Source organism: Periplaneta americana, chromosome 5 (genome assembly GCF_040183065.1).
Source record: "Periplaneta americana isolate PAMFEO1 chromosome 5, P.americana_PAMFEO1_priV1, whole genome shotgun sequence".
Taxonomy (NCBI): Eukaryota; Metazoa; Arthropoda; class Insecta; order Blattodea; family Blattidae; genus Periplaneta; species Periplaneta americana.
In genome coordinates this window covers 104,379,448-104,403,609 of record NC_091121.1, presented here as the reverse complement: position 1 = coordinate 104,403,609, position 24,162 = coordinate 104,379,448, and the positions used below count along the sequence as shown (strand labels likewise).

Below are 24,162 nucleotides of genomic sequence, written 5' to 3'. Positions count from 1 at the left end.
CTCTGTAATATTTACATGGAAAGGTTCGCAATTGTACATTTTAAATTATTGCAAAGATTAAAATTGCACTATAAACTACAGTATATAAGTCTTCGAAGAAAGTTTTGTCGCACAGATACTTTACAAGTCCCAGAAGTGAGGCAGTGCCCATGATTAGAGGAAGTGCGTCCTGGCTCACAAGAGAAGGACTAGTTGAGGTAATAAAATTAGTTTTGTTTCATTCTATGTCTGATAATGCGTATTGCCTTCTTTCTGGGACTTATAAAGTATCTGTGCAACAAAACGTTTTTCTAAGACTGTACAGTGAGGGACACATTGTTGAGCGGGCGAAATTTTTCACGATTTGTAGCGTGGTTCATAAGAGGATATCACTTTAATTCCTTCTCAGCATAAGTAAAATTAAAACAGAAAAGCGAAGCGAATATCTCATCAACATGACCGAAAACTTTCGGCTCGGAGCATGAGCAGTGTGGCATTCTTTGACTTTGAAAGAAACTCGAATCGCTCAACTATTATATCCCTCATTGTACATCTACTCGTATTCTGAGTTTGTATATAGACATGAAGTGTTAGAAAATTAAAAAAAAAGTAAGCAAATGTATATGAAAGTTTGTCATTTTTATCTTCAAGAAGCTTCAAATATGCATTCCGTTGGGTAGTGATTGTGCAACAGAAGGAAGTCACTATGATTTGGTTTTGAATAAACATTTGAATGTTCATTGTCTTCAGAAAAAACGATTACATTGGACAGGAACTTTTGCGTGAATGCAAATTTCGCCACAAGATGCCAGGCATGTGCTAATCAAAATGGCCACAACTTTGAGCAACTCTTTTAACACAGATTCGTTCTCTCATTAAGCAAAAAATTATTATTGGTTTGCATACTTTACATAATATACGTAAGAATGAACAAAGAGTTCTCGCAAAGGTTAATTACCATTATACAATAATTACGAGTATAATTTGTTTGCATGCTTTATAATACGGGTAAAAGTGAGCGGAACGTTAAGGAGCGAAAATCCCGAGAGCCAGGCACAACCACGTTGCGTCAGCTTTCGTGTTCCACCGGCCGAAAGATAATCTGTACATAAAATCTACTACACCATCTACAATCGGGCGTTTCCTCCACCACAGCACCAGTCACTTTCCTCCTCCCACGCAACATGAAACCAAATTTTCTTCCAAAAAAATAGCGCAGGAAAGCTTTACTGTTACTAAGAAAGGATTTTCAACTTAGTCTGAAGAGGGCATTTTTAAGTCCTTGAAAGAGGCGTCACTGTCTTCCTACAGGTTATATATGGCGTATTTCTCGCCTTCGAATGTGAGCCTGAAGTCTGTGCAACGAAACAATAAAGTGATGTAAACACGTCTTGATATCTCTGAATTGACAGTGACTATTTTGTTTTATACAAATCTGGCTTTCAGATAGTAGCTCCCTGTAAAGCAGGTTTGAATAATTTCAAGGAAAAATTGTTCCGGGGCCGGGTATCGATCCCGGGACCCTTCGCTTAGCGCGCGAACGCTCTTCCGACTGAGCTACCCCAGGAACTATACACGACACCGTCACAATTTTTCCTTTGTATCCACACGACTCAAGTGAGCTGACAAGACGCCAGAACTCAACTATGAGTGTACACAAATACTTGTGCGACTTAAATTGTGGCTTTCTGTTAACGTACCTCCAGTAAAGAATGTATTAAACAAATCTGGCTTTCAGGTAGTTCTGGCATCTTGTCAGCTCACTTGAGTCGTGTGGATACAAAGGAAAAATTGTGACGGTGTCGTGTATAGTTCCTGGGGTAGCTCAGTCAGAAGAGCGTTCGCGCGCTAAGCGAAGGGTCCCGGGATCGATACCCGGCCCCGGAACAATTTTTCCTTGAAAATTATTCAAATTACTATTTTGTTTGTTTCCATGTGTAAATATTCATTAGTGTCCTGTGGTTTACATCAGTTTATTCTTTCGTTGGGTGTTATAATTATAATTATTGTAAGTAAGTCACCTTAATTGTGAGCAAATGTTTGACCTGTTGTAACTCTGAAACGGTTGGTAATAAATAAAACTGACAAAGAACTTTCCTGCTCTAAATATCACCATGACTCATCTCCTCACCGGTTGACCTTACCTTTCGAATCACCTTGTATAAAGGAACCTGAGGAATACGGAAGACATATTTGTCACTTTTGTATATCTGTTCTCTTTATCTGTAAATACACCATGAAAAACACCAAATTCATTTTGTAGTATGGTGAATATAATACAAAAAATTTGTAGTCTGTGATTGACTTTGAAAACGTAGGTATACGTTGCATTTAAAGCGACGACTATGTTACACCCTATAGTCAAAAACTGTGAAGTGATGCAGAATGTGAAAATAAAGCATGGCATGTTTAAAATCATTTGTGTTTGATATTGTGAGTCTGCAGCCCATATAGGGCTCAAGTACGCGTCATATTACTTGGAAACGTGTAGTTGGAAAAATTCAATTTGCTTTTGTAGAAGCAGAATGTTGTCTTTTTTTACTACAGTCTGATGAAAACAAGACGAAGTTTGTTTGACCTAGAATAAGCGAATGCATCGCAGCCATTGGTAGTAACGTTTAATGCTTTCCTTGTAAAGGGATGCATTTCTCTGTTTTGTCCTGGTCTAAATCAGTGTGAAGATAAATCACAACAGTCTCATGACGTATATTATATCTGTTGAAGATCAATTCATAACACAGAAAATTGTTAATCTCCAACAGTAATCGTTGAGCAGTGACCTAAAGCACATGCCTGAACATTTATGCGGCCTTGCAAATCTTTATAGACAAAATTATATGCCGAAAATCGTATAGCGAGGGTTGAATAAGATATACAGTTGGGGCAGAAATATCTCCCCATTTTGAAAGTTTCGTAATTTCAAGAGGTTTAGTGATATATAGGCTATATATATGTGAAAGTGGTCTAGTAATACTGCTTGTGTAATGCCATTTTATCACTGTAATTATGTTTTGAATATCACACCACGGAGATGACATCCTTGATTTTGTACACACTCTTTCAAGCGTCTCTGCAAGTTTCCACACGCATGTTGCACCATATATAGAAGCACAGCTGCAATTTCCCTTCGGATGACATCCTTCAGTTTCTGAATGTTTCGTGGCTTGTGAGAAAACACTTTCACTTTGACATAACCCCAAAGAAAGTAATCACATGCAGAAAGGTCTGGAGAGCGGGCAGGCCACGAAATATCATCTGTCAACACAACATGACCAGGAAACAAGCCACGTACTACCGCCATGGGTGGTCTAGCTATATTTGCTTTTGCCTCATCCTGCTGGTGCTTGAACTCCATGACGTTGAAGTTCTAGAGAAAGAAAATTCTGTATCATCTCAACATATCGAGCACAATTCACTGTTACCACACTTTCATTTTCACTTTCAAAGAAGTGTGAGCCAATAATCCCGAACTGTGCGACACCACACCAAACAGTGACGCGTCACTATAAAGCGGTCGCATGTTGATCTCTCTTCGATTTTCTTCTTCCCAGTACCGGAAGTTCTGTTTATTTACACTTACGGAATGTGCTTCGTATGACATTAACAGAACAATATTGTTGGACAGGATTTCAAGAAACAGTTCAGCAATGTTTTTTGGAGATCGCACTGATCTTGGTCGCTCTAGTGATTTCTGTTCTAGTGCTGAAGACGTATTCCCATGGCTAACGAGAAAGACAGGCTACGGCGCGACGTCACATTCTTAGTCATAACATGGCCACATTGAACAAGTTTATATGTAAATGCACGTTTATCATGAGTTTAATATAGCAATTCCTTTGTTTTTTTTTTTAGAACTTTGAACATGTATTTATATTAGGCGATTGTCAAGATGGCCATGACTAGACCATGATAATCACGTGACTCCGATTCGTGCCGAAGCCTGTCTTTCTCGTTAGCCACGCCGTATTCCGAAATGACGCAATCCACAATTTTATGGTCTTGAAGCTAGGAATCTGAAAGTGTGTTCGAAAAAGCACGCTGTGGTTTTGCAACAGACTTACCAGTCTTAAAATAATGTTCCGCAATGTATGCACGATGTTGTGCATTCCACCGTTCCATGTTTACTAAGCTATGCGAAAGCATAATTACTGGATTTGTTTGTCTGAACGCTAAAGATAGCACAAATATTGCTTCAGTCACATGCGCACGATAACAATGAATTAATATGCATGTACGAAACAATTGAATTGGGGAACTGAACAGAATCATAAAATAGCATACCATAAGGAATAAATTTATGTTACTGTTTCATATTTGACTTCAATATTTTCCATTTTATGTGCTGTTGGAAATGGGAAGATATTTCTGACCCACATTGTACTATGTTTCTGATTCATAAAATATTGGATAGTATTTTGACATAGGATGAATTTCCATAGCCTAGAGGAGCAATTTGTACAATATGCCGGATTTATGATGTACATAATATATTTTTTAATTAATTGCAGCGAGGGTTCATTTTTAAATAATAAATAAACAAAAATAGGCTTTTGGATAGTGCAGCTTGTCTTGGAACTTAACACGTACAACGTTTGCGAAGAACATCCCACAAATAACGATCTTATGTAACTTATATATTAATGAAACTCAGAGACATAAAATTGGCAGCGATAGAAAGAAAAACTGTGAAAGTTCTGTTTTTGTTTTATTTTGTTTTGTTCTAATACATCACAAGTGGCAATAGTGTCGCGTAATAACAGTATTCATTGTTGAGACAAAATGGCTGCATTAGAGAACAGAAGAGCGTTTTTGTATATCTAGTTTATGTTAACCAGTTTATTACTGGTGTCAACGACATTTCCGAATGAAGTTTGATGCAGACCCTCCCAGTGAATCTAAAAATCGCAAATGATACTCGATTTTAAGATAAGAGGATGTAAGAGGATAAACACCCAGTAAACTAGAAAACAGTAGAACGGGCCCGTGTACTTTCTCAAGTCCGCAAAAAAATGTACCATCAGAGTCAGCAAAGAGCTGTGGAAGATTCTGTGCAAGTGATTTCATCCGTACTGACTACAGTTGCTGCAGACCCTAAAACCGGAGAAGAAAGTAGTGTGACTTGCTTCCTACGAGAGTATGCAAAAAATCATGTAAACCGATGATTTTGTCGAATCCTTAATGTTTACTGACGAAGTCATCTACCACCTTTTGGGTAAAGTGAACAAAGATAGAGTCAGAATATGAGAGTCGGAAATACACGTCCCTACGTAAAGCATTATGCTCTACTCCGTGTCCTTTCCTATAAACCATGAGCAAGTGTGTGGCCCTTTCTTTTTCATGGAGCAGTCAATGGAGTTCAGTACTTGGACATACCACAATAATGACTTTTACCGCAGCTGGAACAGAACATTCCAGGTTTCATCGTCCAATAGGACGGCGCACCCCACATTTTCACAACGAAGCCAGAAGTGAACTCAATAACTATCAGACAGATAGTAATAATATAGAACATCTTCATTGGCCTCTACGTTCCCCATATACGACGATCTTGAATTTTTCATGTGGAGATACATTGGAAGTGCCACCCTTACCACAGAAAATATTTGATCTACGAGCACGCATCACAGGAGGCAACTCATCAATAGAGCATGCTATGCTACAAAGTACTTGGGAGGAATTCGACTGAACATAGACTATATATTTGCCGAATTACCAGGAGTGCTCACTTTGAACATCTTTGAGATAAAGATACTAAAACTTTGAGACTTCTTCTTTTTATGGGTACAAATTTTACATATCTTTGTTTCATTAAGTGTAAGTTGCATGTGTTCAAAAACCGGTAGGATCATTTAAATGTGTTACCTCTACAACATTGTAACCGCCATAAATTGGAATGTTCAGAATGTTGAAGAAAGTATTTTTTTGACGAAACATTCACACTGTAGAAGGTTTAATTGTTTATTACACTAATTAAATCTACGTAATAAGTTGTGCCTTTTCATTCTTTCGTATGTATTTAGTAACTTTCCAAGTAAATTCCATTCTGTTGTCCTGGATTTATTTTTTTCCAGTGTTCAGACTTCGCTTGCTACAGTAGAGTAGCTAATGCTAGTGCGTAATACCTACATTATAAATTTTATCTCGTATTAGCCTATTTCTGTAGTATGAGAAATTTTATAACGACGTTATTTGTGATTTGAAGAAATGTCTGTTATTATAAGCTTAAATTCTGTCTGTTCTCAGAATGAAATTAGGCAACCCAGAGATTACACGGGCAGATATATCCGATAGTTTTAGTACTTACAGGATCTCATCCTCTGGAAGCCAGTAATTTTTTGTGTACACTAAATACAGTTGATATTTATGTCTCTGAATAAGATTTCAGTTCGAGCATCTGATCAAATGTAAAAACCTCTTTTGAGTACCGGAGGGTATTTTTAATAACAATTGGTAATGCCTGGTTAGATACAGCTTACAACAGTAAAATTTTGGAAATATTAAACATTTTGTTCCTCCATTACTGTATCTTGTACAATAATAAAAATTAGTATGTGTAAAACACTGTCCTTCTGCTATATGAAAAAAATATTTTTATGATTTAAAAAATAACTACATATTTTTTTTAATTCAGTTCGCTGTGCAGTGATGAAGCGTTTCCTACATACCTAAAAAAAACTGTCCAAAATTCTATAATGAAACTTTTTATGGGTATTTATGCATGTCATATCTACAATGTGATGCAAAATCACTTCTCTACCTTTGATAGGTTGTCCGAAAAAAAATAAATTTATTTAAGAATGGTCAAATATCAGTATTTTCTTCTAACACAAAATAAAAATATATTTATTGAGGAATGTAGTTGAAAGAGAATGATATTGTAAACATGAGTTTCAGCAATAAAACAAAAAAGAGAGACTATAAAGAAGTTAACAAGTTTATGAGTTATGAGGGAAACGCTTGATCACTACACAGTAAACTGCCATCATTTTGAATTTTGAAAAAAATATATATATAAATATTTCTTTTTAATCGTAAAAATATTTTTTTCATGTAGCATAAGGACAGTGTTTTACACATACCAATTTTCATTATTGTATGAGATACAGTAATGGAGGAATAAAATGTTGAATATTTCCAAAAATTTTACTGCTGCAAGCTGTACCTAACCCCTTAAGGAGCGGAGATATTAAGTGATGACTAGAACAATAACAAGAAGACAGGAATGAAAAGTGAAAATTAAAGCTGCCTTTGTTCACCATTGATTTCACTTAAATATTCCGGAATTTAAGCCCTTGATATACTATGAAAATAGTCTTAAATCGAACAGATAAATCAGTCTGTGTTTACGTTTGATGGCGAGGAGTCTTTAGTAAGCATCGTAGTTGATGATTCAGGCGTTGACGCGGATTGCAGGGGAGCCACGTGGCAACAAATTCCATGGAAAGTTCTCCGTATGAATAGTGGAGTAGAGGCTTGTGCCCATGGCATGTGAGTGACAAGTGACTGATGAGTTATGAGGTTGTCTGCTTCTGACATTGGTTATATTTAGAGCACACAACACCGGCAGGATGTCTTGATATCGCCCTAAAGACTGTGAATTTCGCAAGGAACGAAAATTATCTATATATATAATTTGAACTGGTAATGGAAATTACTGGAAAACGGCTGGACGGATTTTAATAAATAACCCCTCATTTTGAAGCTTGGAACTCAAGGTTTTTCGGAAAAAATAGTAGTTTTCAGTGAAATGTCAATTTTTAAACATAATGTTCCTATTTTTCAAAATCCATCTGTCGTCAGTTTTGAGAACTAGCTAATAGCATTCACGGCCGACTTGATATACCCTTCGTTCTTTTGTAAAGGAGAAGCGAAGCGAGCATCAAGTCGGCCGTGTTCCATTACAGAATAAAACAAAACACATACTATACAGTAAACAATATTACACGAAGGTCATGATCTGTAAGAATGCTGACATATTTAGAGCTCAAATTAAATTGGTTATTAGAAACCTAACTTACTCAAAATAATTTACAGGTTCGATTCTGTGGTGTGTAATTTTCTGGGTACAGCTGTGTATTGGATATTAAAAACTACAAAACTTGAGGTGGTTTGATGACATTATTACCATTAGAAATGAAATATTATTATAGTTAATGCAATGATGTGACTATTTTTCATTAATTATACATATTAATGCTATATTTATGATATGAAAGTGAAACGTTTTGGGGTTATATAAGTAGATGTAGAGAACAACTTAAATTAGATTTTGATTTCTATATTTTACTGAGTGGCAGCTATATAGTATAATTATATAGAATATGTTACTGAAAGCTATAGAACTTACGTAAGATAATATTATTAAAAATCAAATATTTTTATAATTATTAATCAAGCGGGGTTGGGTCTTTTTCATATATTTAATGGCGGTGTGGTGTAGATATTTATATGCGTGGTTCTCTTCAGTATTGGCTCGAGAGAATCTTTCACTGTTATGGAAGCAAATAACGTTCCGAATGTCTGGTATTCTTAATTGAAAATAAATCTGAAAAATGTTTATTTGAAAGTCTAATGAACTTAGTTTGCAGCATTTGCTGCACAAGCCACTAGTAGTAATATAATTAGGTTTAGAGTCAATAGACTGGTAGCCAAGTACACTAAAGATGTGAGAGCCACGAGCTTTAATAATAATAATAATAATAATATAATAATAATAATAATAATAATAAAAACTTAGCTTATCTTTGAAGAGTGTGATCCCAAAACTGTTTATAGCTCATACTTTTATACTATAGTTCAAAAACATCCTACATGTTTTAATTTACTATACATTCAAATGATAAGAAACTTTCTTATTCTTAATTCACATAAGACATTCTTTATTATAATCACATATATATATATATATATATATAAAATTTCATTTACGAACTCTACATCTTAAAGTAGATGCATGCTATTCATTTTACAGAAACTCACATGAAATAACCATCGGTATACCTACCCATAGAAATAATTTATAATTATTCCTACCGATATATAAATATTAATAAGTATTAGCAATTTGTACAGGGTGTTAAAAAGTATCCAATATTTTAGGAGGTGCTACTATTCATCAAAACAAGAAAATAATATCTAATAAACATAGGTCGCACAACACTTACTTTCTTAGTTCTGAATACTTGTTCATAGGAGGTGCTCAATGTGACGTCCATTTATGGCAATGCATTCCTCTGCCCTTCGGCGTAAGGAATCACGCAATCTTTGGAGTTGATCTGGATTCTTCAAGTGTCCTCATACCCAAAAGTCTAGGGGAGTTAGGTTTGGGAAACGAACAGGCCAAGGTGTGGGGCTTCCCCGACCAATCCAGCGGTCCTGAAATGTCAGTGTCAGGTGTTCACGCACATTGCGGAGAAAATGTGCTGGTGCGCCATCGTGCATGAACCACATCTGTAGCCTCTGCTGACATGGCGCATTCCCCAGCAAGGCAGGCAACACGTTAATAAGAAAGTCTTGATAAAGATCTGTGGTAGCACATATGACCCTATTAATCTATCACAAGAACGCCTGTCCATACGTTGATTGAGAATCGGTGCTGATGTCTTATTTCTTCAACTGCATGGGGATTTTCATCATCCCACACATGCTGATTACTAAAATTCACAACATCGTCCTTGCTGAACCTCGCTGATATCTGCAACCAGATTTTTGTTTTCAGTATTCCTTACGACGTATCATTATTCCATGCCAAGGGTGTCAACTACGGTACGATTATCTGGTAGTCTGCTGTATTGGAGGGCAGAGAAATGCATTGCCAGAAATGGACGTCACATCGAGCACCTGCTATGAACAAGTGTTCAGATCTCAGAAAGTATGTGTTGCAGGACCCATGTTTATTAGACATTATTTTCTTGTTTTGTTGCATGTTATCACCTCCTAAAATATTGGATACTTTTTTAACATCCTGTATTTATTCTAAGCATATTTCTGCAATACTGTCATTTAGTACATTATAAAACTGTTTCCTATATGAAAATTCACACTATAATAGGAGGGGTACAACTAATGACCGCTGATTTTTAAGAGAAAAGGTCTATCTGTAATTGTTAGCTTCTAAGGCAGTAGAACTTAAACTGAAATCATAACGAAAATTATAAATATTTCTGTATTACAACAATTTCTATCAGCAAATAACTTTTCCCTTGATATGAACTGTACGATTTCATCTCTCTGTTTGTCGTACATAGTCGTCATACATGCAATTACGAAGGAAATTGTTGGCTTATGTGGAAACTAAATGATATTTGTGTCACCTACTTTGAATAGACCCGTTTAATATGTAGGGTATTGTTTCGAGATTAATTGATTCGTAGAAACTATGAACACAATTCGTTTTAATAATATAAGAGAAATTACTGCACGTAGGAAGCATGTTCGGAATTACATTTTCATACTAGGAAAGCTGTAAACAAACGCTTAAATAAGTCTTGGTGAGAAAATAAAAAGTACTTAATTTATTCTACCATACACTGACTTCTCCTATACAGCTAATAAAGCGAATATGTTTAAAGACTGTTAAATCTCACACGAAAATTCTCATTCTCTTAAATGATCTGTCTGAACAAAGCAAGCCACATACACTAGATGTTAACCTAGGCCAGATATATTTAGCGCGGGTATTTCTAGCCTTTAAACGAGGTGCAACAGTAACGTAAAATCTTAGAAGATGTTCTACGTCACTGTCGCTCCTCGTTTAATGCGTAGAAGTGTCCTCGGTGAACATGCTTGACCCAGGCAGATCACAAAACGTTCAGTTGCATCTCGATGTTTTGGGAATCGTAAATTTTTCTATATTTCGCATGATTTTTGCCTTAAGATACGAATGTACAGTACAGTAAAACCTGTATTAAACGACCACTGCTGGTTCCATGAAAAACTGGTCTTTCAGAGAGATGGTCTCTCAATAAGGGAAGTTATTTTACACAAATAATGGGTTAAAACGTTTCTATGTTAATTAAATAAAAACGTGGAAAGTATTGCTAATAATAAAAGCTTGAAATCAGAACTTTATTTCTTATTTTACGTTATTTTTCCGATTTTCTCCTTTGATTCCCCTTCACAAAATCATAAATTGAACTATGCTTAACTTTTTTACATTTCCTTTTTACAATCTCATTTTAAAAACTATTCTTTAACATGTTAAGAAGATCATTTATATGTTCTCGATTCATACAGTCTTTCAATGGTGCCGATTGTTAAATTAAGTCAATATTACATAAGGCTTGTTCTAGTCACATTTTTTCGGATTGAAATTCCCTCTTGACTTCATCCTCGTCATCGGTGGGTTGAAAGCCACCAGCGTAGCTTTGTCGGCTAAGGCACTTGACTACAGATCCGGAGTTGCGTTCGGGCGTGGGTTTGATTCCCGCTTGGGCTGATTACCTGTTGGGTTTTTTCCGAGGTTTTCCCCAACCGTAAGGCAAATGTCAGGTAATCTATGGCGAATCCTCGGCCTCATCTCGCCAAATACCATCTCGCGATGACCAATCCCACCGACGCTAAATAACCTCGTAGTTGATACAGCGTCGTTAAATAACCAAGTAAAAAAAAAATCGGTTGGTTGATCACCGGATTTTTCTAATAGGTAGAAGGAAGAAAAAATAAAATATTGTACTGTAATTAACAAGTAACGATTTGATTTTTAATGTACAAAACGAAAAGTAAAACAGTCATACGGCATGAGAAATCTTACCTTTCAAGAAACTGTTAAATAGCGGTGCAAATAATCCGTCATACCTCGGAGGCCGTTTGCAATCGGTCATTGTACCATTTTCTTAGCAATCCCTAACATTCCTTAAGGGATTAATGAAAGAGATGGACATTCAACGTGAATACGAACATCATTTTAACTTCTAGTACTGTACGAATTTCTTGGAATTTATTTAGGATACAGTAATGTAATAAAATATTAAATTGTAAATTTTAAAAATATAGTATGATCTTTTAAAAGAAGTAAAATTAAGGAACTGGCTATTCAATCACTGGTCGGTAGTCCAAGAGAGAGGTGGTCTCTTAAAAGGGTGTGGCTTACATTGGTTTTATGGATTTTTAATTCGATTCTTTAAAAAATCGATCTTTAGGAGGAGTGGTCTCTCAATAGAGATGGTCTTTCAGACAGGTTTTACTGTATACTTAAATTATTGTAAAATTGAAGCGAGATTCGTACGAACACACTGCAAATGAACATACATTGCTCTTAGATAACCTAGAAATATAAACCGCCTTGAGAACGAAAGAGAATAAAGGATATGCTTATTATTATAAAAAAAATTGTACCGGTATTCATATACATATCACTAAATTGTAAAAGAGATCGGAAGATAGAAATTTCGTGGTTTTATGGACCCCAACAAGAGAAAAAAGCCCTCTGACTGTCTTCATCCCTGGGAAGAAACCGGAATTAAATTTTATAAAGGTTGAGTGCACACCGTAGTCTGGAAGTTACGAAGAGCTGAAAAATCTTGCTTCCGTCCGACACTGGATCCTGTCCTTTGCAGTCTGTCGCTCTTCACAAAGAGCGAACTAGACGCTCAAGTGGGCCCCTGCAGAGTTCATATGTGAAGTTTGCCTAGCACGTGTGGCTGTGAGGCATATGCTGGTTATGAACAATCACCTTTGCTCCTATTTTTTCTGTATTTCCACAGAAAACCTCAACCACTACCAAATTCAATCCCTTCATCTTTTTCGACCGTTCCACGTTTTGACGTAGAATATGTGTCTATTTGCACTGCATGTAAGGAGCCAAATTCACTCAGAATGTGTCACGAAATTAGACTGGAGTAGAAACTGTTAATGTGAGAGAAGAAGAATCATCCTCGAAGAGATAGTTGCCCTATGATAAGAGATACCGTTTTGTTAGAGCCACGTAATTTCTTCGTATACAGAGTTGACGTGGAAAAATCCTTCAGATATAAAGGGGCGATAGGATACACTTAAATTAATAGAAAACCTATATTACGTTTTGTGATTAGATGCACGATTAATTAGAAAAATGAGCTTGAAGTTTCAGCAGTCTGGCAATATCGCCGCTATTACACTGCTCTTTCTTCTCGTAATACAGATGTAAGAGGTCAATGGCTCAGGTCTGTCTGCCTTAGCGAACTTCCTCCAATCTCCCTTTCTGGCTACAGTGTTGCAGGATGGTCGCATCGGTCAGTGGCTTAAATTACTAACTTAGTGGTTTTTAAATTAAATTTACACGAGTGGCTTAAAATTAGTGGTTTTTAAATTAAATTTACACGAAAACCGCTATTGAAATGCCCCAGAGAGATAAATGCTTCTTTATTAGGCTTTCTATTGATATGGACAAAGATCACAATCCTACTCGCAACAGTTACCGAATTAAAGGGTGTTAAACGTTTGAAAAAAAATTGTTCTGAGAAAACTATGAACTTCCCACCAATATAGTATTAACTTATACTTTTTTGTTACATACAACATGAGCTGTTCGCACTGAAAATCCACCTTGTATATACAAGCAAAGCAATATTTCTACATAGAAGTTTTTCTTTTTTCTTTTCCAACAGCAATTCCTAAAACCGAATCATTTATTTATTCACTTATAAAACTATACAATTGGTAATTTACAATTAACTGAGAGGAATTAAAAATTTGTATAGGTATTTCTTGGAGATTTTATTTATCAATATGAAATTACGGAAAAAATTTACACAAAATTTTGAAATAGTTCCACGTGTTTCAAACAATAACCCAGTCACCTCCCAGCGATTTTCAGGTATTTCACTTCCAGGTATTTTAAGGAAGGTTCATTATGTCTCTTTTTTCACGATCTACTTTCTTGCATTGTGCACCATTTTTCAAAACGTACTATTGGATTAATAACAAATACAATGTTGTTCTTCCTGTCGATTGCAATGATGTCAGCATGTTTGTTTGAACCTTCGACTGAGATGCGCAATCGACAGGAAGAAGATCTAGAGCTTATAAGTGATTATATATGAGCGTTAAGCCAGTCATCACATGAATGTCTATATCACATATTTAATTTGATTTGAAATGTTTAATGTAATGGCGAATTTAAAAATGGGCAGAGTTTTGGTAGCAGTCCTCCTCTATGTAACGAAGAAGCATCGCAAGACTGTCCACAAGTAGCATACATTTAGGCGCTCTTGTTTACTGCACATGCGCAACTCGTTGTATCTGGAACTTAGTAAAAGTTGGTGCCCCTAAATAGAAGAGAAGCCAAGTTCATATAGTTATCTATTGATTTAAACATAGCACCTACGTCTGAAATATTGTGGGAGGGGTGAAATCGATAATTTATACCTCCTCTCCCTTAGGCCCATACCTTTTCTGCATTGTTAGGTCATTTAAACTTGTTAACCAGAAATATCAACGTTAACTATATACCTTCCGTTTTCTACTTCTCGTTTCATACAACTATATTAGCCAATGTAGTGCTTGCCACTGATAAATACATTCTTGTAAAAACGGAACAATGCGGTCTCATAGCATCTCAACGAACTCCTAAGACGTAATGTGTCCTGTGATCTTATTATATGCTGTGGCTATATCACTAATGGGTATGGAGAGGGAAGATAGATTTTGGACTGAGATGGACTTCAGTGTCTGTAGATTCATATAATATTAACCATCCTGAAACAAACACTCTTTCTGATAGCTCATTATTTCCCTTCTCTCACAGCCCACATGCCAGGTCTCGTCTCTTCACTTATACTTACGTGGAAACATTGCGGCTGTAATCCAAGTAATCGTTATCATGTCTCAGTCGAGCCCTGATATCAGAAGTCATACTAAAGGCGTTATTTATCAAGTTTGCTGTTACTTAAAGATTGAGATTGTGTGGACATTAAACCTTTTCCTATCATTAACGCAGACAGCCACTGCCAAGGCGTGTGGTGTTTCTCTGCGATTGATTCAGAGAATTTGTACAGAACGATTTTTTAGTCACACATATTGTGTTATTTGTTTTGCCATCCTTAAGTGTGCTTCTAATACACAAGTATTTTTTTTATTACGAAACTCTTTCATGTTATACTAACGTGTAAATTTTCTACACACAGAAAAATACATTAATTTTTTGCACTTTAATTTTTATTTTTCTCATGATTCACGAAGTTGATAACTGTATAAATATTATTTAGTACTTACTATTGCAAAACAATATTCTGAAGACACATAAAAACGAAATGTTTGTGTGTAATGCTAAATATTTTATTTCTTGTATTAGGTTTGCAATTGCAATAATTATTACATTTTTTTAAATGGCTAACTTGCGAAATATTATAAACGATAACATCATCTAAAGTCGGATTAGTGTAATATGTTACTATTCAGCAATGTATTTAATGGAAGGGGAAAGAGAACTGACCACTATAACCCATTATCTCCTGGCTTAATTACCTCATGAGTGATGCCTTATTGTTGCTACTTATGAGTTTCATACCTGTGTTCGGACATTTGAATAAAAAAAAAACATTATTCAGTAAATCAGGTATTATAATTTGTAGAAATCACATTATTATTTTATTTGTTCTTTTAAGTTTTCCTATAGTGCAAAACATGTGAATGGATGAGTGAGTTACTTGTGACAGGACCATACACCAAGCAGGTTCTGAGACGTGTAGGAGTTGGAGTAGTGAATGAGGGATTCGCCATATCCGCCTATTTCTTCTGCCCCTAGTAGCCACTACTCTTTGAAGTTAAGTGAGTACAGAGTTTATGCAATGAACCAAATGACGACGAAGAGTAGTGACGCGCGGCGCTGTACTATTTCCGCGTCAAGGAGAACCATAGTACACACATAAAAGAATGATTTCAAGAGTAGGGCTGTATTGTGTATTACAAAAGAATGAACATAGTCTTTGCTGTTAATTTTTAAATTGAAATGTTATTGCTTCAAAGACACTACTGTTTTTTATTTCATTTTAGTAGGCTATTTTACGACGCTTTATCAACAGCTTAGGTTATTTAGAGTTTGAATGAGATGAAGGCAATAATGCCAGTGAAATGAGTCCGGGATCCAACACCGAAAGTTACCCACCATTTGCTCATATTGGGTTGAGGGGAAAACCCCGGGAAAAACCTCAACCAGGTAACTTGTCCCGACCGGGAATCGAACCCGGGTCACCTGGTTTCGCGGCTAGACGCGCTAACCGTTACTCCACAGGTGTGGACGCACTACTGTTAATGTATGTATGTATGTATTTATTAACACTACAATTGGGTATACACCCGGTGGTAGTGATATATAATATACAATAATTACAATTACATGAAATAAAATAAAATAAAATAGACGCAAATCTATAAATAGTAGATGCAATAAACCTAGGACTATAAATAAAAACTATTCTATAATAACGCCTACGATAAGCAAAAGTAAATCTAACTTATAAGTACTTCTATTTCTATGAAATGTTTAAGCCTATATTACAACAATCTTTGATATAAAACTTTAACTTAAAATGTTACTGTATCAGACACACTAATCTTAACAATATATTTAAGCCTATATTACAGTAACCTTTGTTGTAAAATTTTAACTTAAAATATTTTTACTATAACACAGGTACTGCCCTGGATGAAATGTTTAAACCTATATTACAGTAACCTTTGTTGTAAAATTTAACTTAAAATACCGGTACTATTATAACACAGGCACTGCCCTCGTGTACAAGTGTACTTAACAACAAAATTTTTGAAGCGCTTGTCCTCAACTTTGTTGAATGTTGGCCTGCACCATCATTTCATACAGATCTCTACTAAATTCATCCGCTGACACTGAATTACTGTCGAAGGTAGATCGTCAGACACTTCTTTCTACCGATTTCAAATGGTTTTGTTTTTTTTTTAATTACAGTCCTGCTGTAAATACCATCTTTTAGAACAGATTATGTCACTTTTAAATAGATTACACACAATTATGCCACCACTTACACAGACATACTCTCTTCCGAATTCCTCTAGCCACTCCAGTACTTTCGCACTTGTTTTAGTCATCTTTATTTCAACTAGTAGTGCATAATAACATAAACACTGCTAAACTGAAGCATACTGTACTTGTTTAGGAGTAAGGAACCTGTTTTAGAGTGACTCTGTAGTGCGCGTTACTTGTGTTACTTAAAATTGCTGTTATTATGAGTGATTAGTACTTATTTAAAAATACTGTTTATTAGCAAATGAACAACTTCAAATACTTGGGATGTACTATAAGCAGTAACACGAGCTGCAGCCAGGAAGTCAGGAGGAAGATAGCAATGGCAAAGGAAGCTTTTAATAGAAAAAGGAGCATCTTCTGCAGTCATCTAGAAAACGAACTAAGGAAGAAACTAGTGAAGTACTTTGCGAATAAGCTATAATACAGTAGCAGATTTTAAGCCACAGTCGCATTTGTCGCATTTTGCTACTCGACTTTTTAAAATGCAATAAACTTTGAATGTAAATGTGAAAAAAATGCGACAACTACATTGGACTTCAGAAACAAAGATGGTAATGGAGAAAATGAAATCAGAGATGTGTTTGAAATAATCTGAATTTAAATGAAATGCTATTGACATGGGCATGTTAAAAAAGGTATTGAGCAATAGATGTACGAGAATTGATTTCAAAGAGTTGGTGCTATTGATGTAAGTTAAGTGAACAATTTCTTCTAATTTATTAATATAATTCCATCGCTTCCTACAAATTGTGAGCGAGTATTTAGTTGCATGAATCTTGTAAAAACTGGAATTAGAAACCGCCTTTCAGTAAAAAGAGTTAGCACTCTGCTAACAATAAAACTTGAAGGGCCTACTAGCAAAGAATTTCAATTTTTACAGTGCCCATAAAATAACTTATTTTAATGTGATGTAAATTCAGCAATAATTGATTTTAAACATACCTACGCCTAATGATTTACAGTGGACTCTCCTAAGTTCGACAAAACAGAATTGTAAGTTCAGTCCAATAAGGGTAGTGGGCGTGGCAGATGAAATGAATACAAATTTTTATTGGTTATCCATCAACGAATACAGTACTGAGACTTGTGTATGCGCTTCTAGTACCACAGTGGGTTTCGACAGTTCCGTCTCTCAAACGGCACAATTCTCAAATAGAAAAAGAAGAGTTTATTAATTTAAAATCAGTGATCAGTATGGATGTCCTAATCAATAAAATATTCTGTTTTCCTTTAACAAAAGTATCACTACAAGACACAGAACCAATTCCCATTTAAGTGGCAAACCCATTTCTTAGTGCCCGTATAGAGGCATGTCTAATTCTCCATTGTAAGCAGTCGCACTATAGGATGTCGAACTTGATTTCTGTCGAACTTAAGAGCTTGAACCGTACTTAGATCTGCAATAGTGAAAGGTACTTCTAGGTATTCATAAGCTTGTAGAACAGTGAAAAAAATACCTAATACAACTGTAAAGAATAGACCTTGTAGTGCTTGATTATAATTATTTTCTGAAAATAACATAATTTATGTAGTATAATTAGTATATTTGACTTTCAATCAAAACATTTTTATAACACAAGATAAATAATTATATTAACAAGTTATTCAAAGTATATCTAGAGTGTGATAAGATCATACACATGCACATGTCAACAAATCTAGCATTCGAACGCAGCGACAGGAAGGTCTCTTGGTTCAGGTCAAAAATCCGCTAGAGAAAGTGTGGAGTGAGTAGTTTCCGCACAAGTAAAAAAACCCGCCTATTTCCTCTGCCTTTACTTTATCTATAGTCATACTGTATATAATCTGTAGAAATGAATTATTTGTCGGTCTTTCGTTTGTAAGCTTTTATGTAGATAGTGTTAGTTTAATTCAGTCGTGATTAAATTAGGCCAGTCTTACCAACGTTTGGGTAGAAGAAGGGCGAGCAGCCACAGGTTCGAGTGGAGTAGTTGCTGCGACACTCGGCGTAGCAATTGTTGTAGGAGTAGCGCTTGAGGTTCTGCAGGCGTCTCTCGTTGCGCAGTTGACACTTCCTCTGCCTCAGGCCGACGTAGAGCACGGCGGGCGTGTTTTGGAATGTCTCGGGATACACCGACGCCATCATGATGCTGCCGGCGCTAAGCACCCGCTCGTCGGTGCTGTCAGACGGGTAGTCGAACGGATCGTGCAGCAGGACCTGTTGACACAATATTACCACAGTTTTGTATATACAGTTGCGAAGTTTGGGATGATTTTTTGCATTTCTCGCGATAGTTGCTAGCCGCTTGGAGCTCTGTGAGTACTAGGAACAATAGACTGTGTCACTGCCATCGTGATCTAATACAGGCCGTAAGGGAAACCATGTGACTCGCTTAACCCGATCATGAAGGGTGGCTTTTAAATCATATAAATTAGTTGGAATGCATAAAGAATAACATATATTTCTGTAAAATGTAGTGTAATTGCAATAATAAAATTTAAAACAATGATTATGAGACACTTCAGACATAATTCACTTGCAAGTTAAGGTGAAATATTATTTTTGGTGTGAAAATTACGTTATTTGTATGTGTAATACCTGCCTTTATTTGAACTAAATATTGCGAAACTCTTGTACATTCATTTATGCACGATTCAATAGTTTTCAGTTGCACCGCACGGATATTTAGATATGTTGAAATTATAGGTTATGTTTATTCCACCATTACTTCAATATTCACATTTATACATTATAATTAAGCATAATGTAATGTATGATACTCCGCACATTCAATTTGTCTGTATTTTAATACTACAATTGAATACGTACAGAATTATTGTATTTATCTACTTCCTAAGAGACGAAGTAACACAATCGTACGTACACTAATTTCATAGGAGTGGTATGGTAAATTTTCTATCTACAATTAAGGAAGGTAGATGTGCTAAATTAAAATCGTAACATAAATTCTTTTTTATTAAACCTCAAAATAGCTTCCATTCTAAACCTAAAATGTTGATGCGAATAGATTATGTTAACATGCAAAATTCTCTTCACAATAAAATAACACGGTTTTGTAAATATTTCTGCAACAAATTATGCAATAAGAAGTAAACGGAACTTATGGACATATTACACTAAATAAAACTGAGTAATGATACGCAATAAAGTTATAATATAATACTTCACCGAGCTCCATACACTAAAATAGAAAACCCGAACATACATTATAGTCTGCTCGGGAAAGAGCCTGTGCTGAGGCGATAGTAGGGATCCTGGTGGTCAGCAACTATCTATGTTTGCATATTTATTAAGTATTGAGCTTCGTAAATGTATATACTAAACTGTGATATTACGGAAATCTAAAAGTCCATCTCGGGCAACCTGATAGGGAAACAGAACAACTTCCACCCCATCCTTGTAGCCTCTTCTTGTCTCCAGCGTGAGCATTGCTGTTCCTCTTACCGCGTTCTACCCTCTTGCTTCGCCATAATTCATTTACTTTTAAAAAGTACTGATTTTGAACTGCAATCATCATAATGTGAATATAGGTAATATAGATAAAAGTATTTAGATGTCCTGTCTGAGTAAGTTATATACTCGTAATAATAAATTGTATACCGGTATATAGTTTAGTACGTGTATGTGTAAATAGTGTACCGTATATAGCTAGTATGCATAGATCTACGAGTAATATAAATATATTAGGTCTACCGAATTATAGTGTTAACAGAGCAGTTTAAACAGTATAGTAGACCTATATAGGCCTAGTGAGTGAAATTTGTAATGGCAGAAAACTCGATCATAAAACATAAGCCCGGTAAATCGTTAAGAAATGGGGAGAAGAGATGCATTTTAAAGGTGTTTAATTCGTTGAAGGAACAATATCCTACTATGACTCTTGAAGAACTGGCTGAGATGACGAGAAAACAGACTCCATTAATATTAGTGATTGAAAAGGTACGTAGGCCTAGTTATATATTAGTATCCCTACTGTATTCTTTTCTGACGTAATTTTTTTAAATGCTGATTTTTCATCTGTAGGGTACATATTTATTTTGGTTACATTAATTCCACTTTCGTACATGGAAGATACGAAGTCCTTCTCGCATCCTTATTTTTATATTTTAGTATGATTGTTCTTATAGTAGGCCTATAACATACACACTACAGAGTAATGAATTCATATGGGCAATGTTTTTGAAATAGACCATAGTGTCCTCCCCTCTGCCGTTAGCAAAGGTAAGGAGTCCCTACCAGGTTATCTGGGATAGACTTTTAGTATATACAGTCACGAAGCTTGAGTTGTGAGTGACAATAGACTGTGTCGGTACTATTTCGCATTGTCTGTAATGAGGCAATATTAGCGATCCTAGTGGTTAGCAACTATCTATGGATGCATATTTACTACGTATTGAGCTTCGTGACTGTATATACTAGACTGTGGTATTACTGCAGGTGCGCGTCTGATTTCATTACCTCGCTGTAATTGATCCGCTCAGTGGAATGGAACTCGCAGATAAGGACAGACAGTCTCGCTGCTTTATTTGTTTCTAAATAATTGATATTTCTTTGAAACTTTTATGCGTGAGTGACACAGTGTAAAAGATATCTCAGTGAAACGTCTAGAGCAGTGATTCCAGAACTTTCTGTAGGCGCGACCCACTTTTGAGCGAGACTTCTGTTCGTGACCCCCACTACTGTATTACTCGACCGAGGCGAGTGGAGCCGCGTGTGTAATGTGAACTATCGCGATGCGGTATTACGAACGCAGGAGCAGTAGCGCCACGGCTCCGGGCTGCAGGACTCCATTGGCCTTGGTGGAGTAATATCGATTTTTGACCAAAGCTAGTTATGCCTACTAGATAAAGTAGATTTAGCACAATAGTTTAATTAATTTAACATAGTGAATTTAAAAAGTTATTAATTAAAAAAATACTGCAATATAACAGAACATCAGAGATGTACGTGTGTAAAAGATTTGTAATCAAGTTATAATTTGAGAAAAACAATGCAATTTGTAAATAACAATCTAGATAACAAAAGTAGTGGGATTAAAAAATAAAGAGCTTATAAAACTGAAATAAGTAGAGGTAATGGAATATTAGAAAAAGTGAGTAAAGGAACGATATGAAAGTTCTATAAAACAACGGCATTACCAGTTCTGTTAAGTTATATTATTAGAAGGATTAATATGAAAAAACGGTATACAATACGACCTAAATGCATGGAAATTAAAGTACGAGGGACGATAAAAAAAGTAATGCACAACAACATTTTATGGCAGCGTATTTAATAGGTAAGGGAAACGAAATAATGCAGAAAGAACTACAGGTTTTACCTACTTCTCAACACAGGAACCAAGTCTCTCCACACATTTCCCCCATCGTCACACCAGATTCTGTACACCTCGTTCATGAAAGTCCGTTTTTGAACATATAACCACCTGCGCACGACTGATTTCACTTCTTCATCCGAACCAAAGGTTTGGCCTCCTAGGAATTTTTTCATTGGTCCGAAAAGGTGAAACTCAGACGGTGCGAGGTCTGGGCTGTGGGGTGGGTAACTATCACCACAATGCCTCTGACATTGGGTGGAGTTACAGTGGTCACTGGTCGGCCGGAACGTGCTTCATCGGTAAGATTACTCGGCCCTCTTCGAAGAACCTGCACCATCTGGAGATGTTGCTACGATACTGACCATCAGCACCATAGACCTCCAACATTTCCCTGTGAATTTCATTCGGATTTTTTTGTTTTGCTCAGAAAAAAAAACTGAGTACACCTCGCTGCTCTTCACAAGTAGACGATGCTAGCACACGTTCCATCTTTACTCAGTAGTTGTCGCTCGTTTCGCCAGGGTGACACCCGTCTTTAGCGCAAGATTCAAACTATCTGCCAACTTTGAACGTCCTAACCAAAATAGTATACCGTAAAGAAATTGTTGTGCGCTACTTTCCGATCCTCCCTAGTACTTAAATTTGTGAATGGATAGACTCTTCAACCACAAATGCAATGTAGATATTAGATAAGTACTAAGAACGCAAAGCATTACAGATATAAATGCATACCAATACAGAGGTTCGCACACAAAAGAATAATGAGTACTTAAAGAATGACAATTATAGTCTTAAAGGGAAAAAAAAATCAATGGAGGAAACCCAATTAAAAGATGGAATGAACAGCTTGAAAGTCAAGTGTTGAAGGCAAAACAGGCCTCAATGAGCCTATTGGTGTAAACGACTGTTATTTTTTCATATGTCTATCTGTTTTAAATGGTGGCATTTATATATAAAAAGTAGCCTAATATTAAAAGAGAATAAAACAGGCTATAGACTATGGAGAATTATTTCATGGGAGTTTCTGCATTGTTAATTAGTAATTACATTTATATACAGTACAAATAGAAGAAGTAACATATTTTATTTTTCTGCATAATAGAGAATGATTTTTGTATACAATTCAAGAAAAGAAAACGTTTCTTCTTCTTTTTTGTGAAGAGTAAGTAGGGGAGACCCGGGCAAAACGAATAACCCGGGCAAAGAGAATAATGCATATTTCTTAGAAACGCCAACAGATAGCGCTTTCTTCTATGTTGAGGAAGAATCCCAACCAGATTTTGCTGCTGGAACTGACTTGTCGTCATTCTAGCTAGTGCGAGAAGAAATCAGCGTGTGTTTGAAGAAAATTGACTGTTTTCTTAAAATATTTCTAGGTAAGAGAAACAAAAGTATAACACACAATACTCCAGAAACTTTTTGTTATGTGATAGTAATATATAGGCGATACGATTACTTCTAAAGTACCGTACTTACGAAGAAGATTATTGACGTTTATGTTTGTATAACCTTAAATGAAAAGCGAAATGACGTCTGCGGGCAAAGTCAATAGGGCAAAGTGGATAACTTATCCGCTTTGCCCTGCCACCTTTATTTGACTACGTAAGTGTTAGCAGTATTTTTGTATGTATTTGTCTATTGTAATAAAGCCTGTTAGATCATTTTACATAGTGGAGGCATTAAGTCACACTAATTAAATTATAAATCAGTAACACTAATCTTAATTTTTACTTAAAAAGGTCGTAATGTGTTTTCAGATGGTTTAATTTTTCAAGAGGAAGACGGAACAAGCCAAATGGTCTGAAGAAGCCATGAAGAAAGCGTTTGAAGAAATAAAATCTTCCATTCATTGGTTCTGCTATCTGGCCATACAACCATAACGTGTTTGTTGATGAAGACTTT

General features: G+C 35.8%; 2 protein-coding genes across 2 annotated transcripts in view; one reads left to right on the top strand and one right to left on the bottom strand.

The window, feature by feature from the left end:
- Nucleotides 1–24,162, top strand: part of LOC138700056 (alpha-2Da adrenergic receptor) — a 687,508-nt gene that overhangs the window by 173,358 nt on the left and 489,988 nt on the right. The window lies entirely within an intron of this gene.
- The window catches only part of LOC138700054 (sodium channel protein Nach-like), a 198,292-nt gene that overhangs the window by 44,830 nt on the left and 129,300 nt on the right, over nucleotides 1–24,162 (bottom strand). Inside the window, exon 7 of the mRNA XM_069826358.1 lies at nucleotides 18,863–19,139. Within this exon, the coding sequence (XP_069682459.1) occupies nucleotides 18,863–19,139 (277 nt within the window). The remainder of the gene's footprint in view (nucleotides 1–18,862; nucleotides 19,140–24,162) is intronic.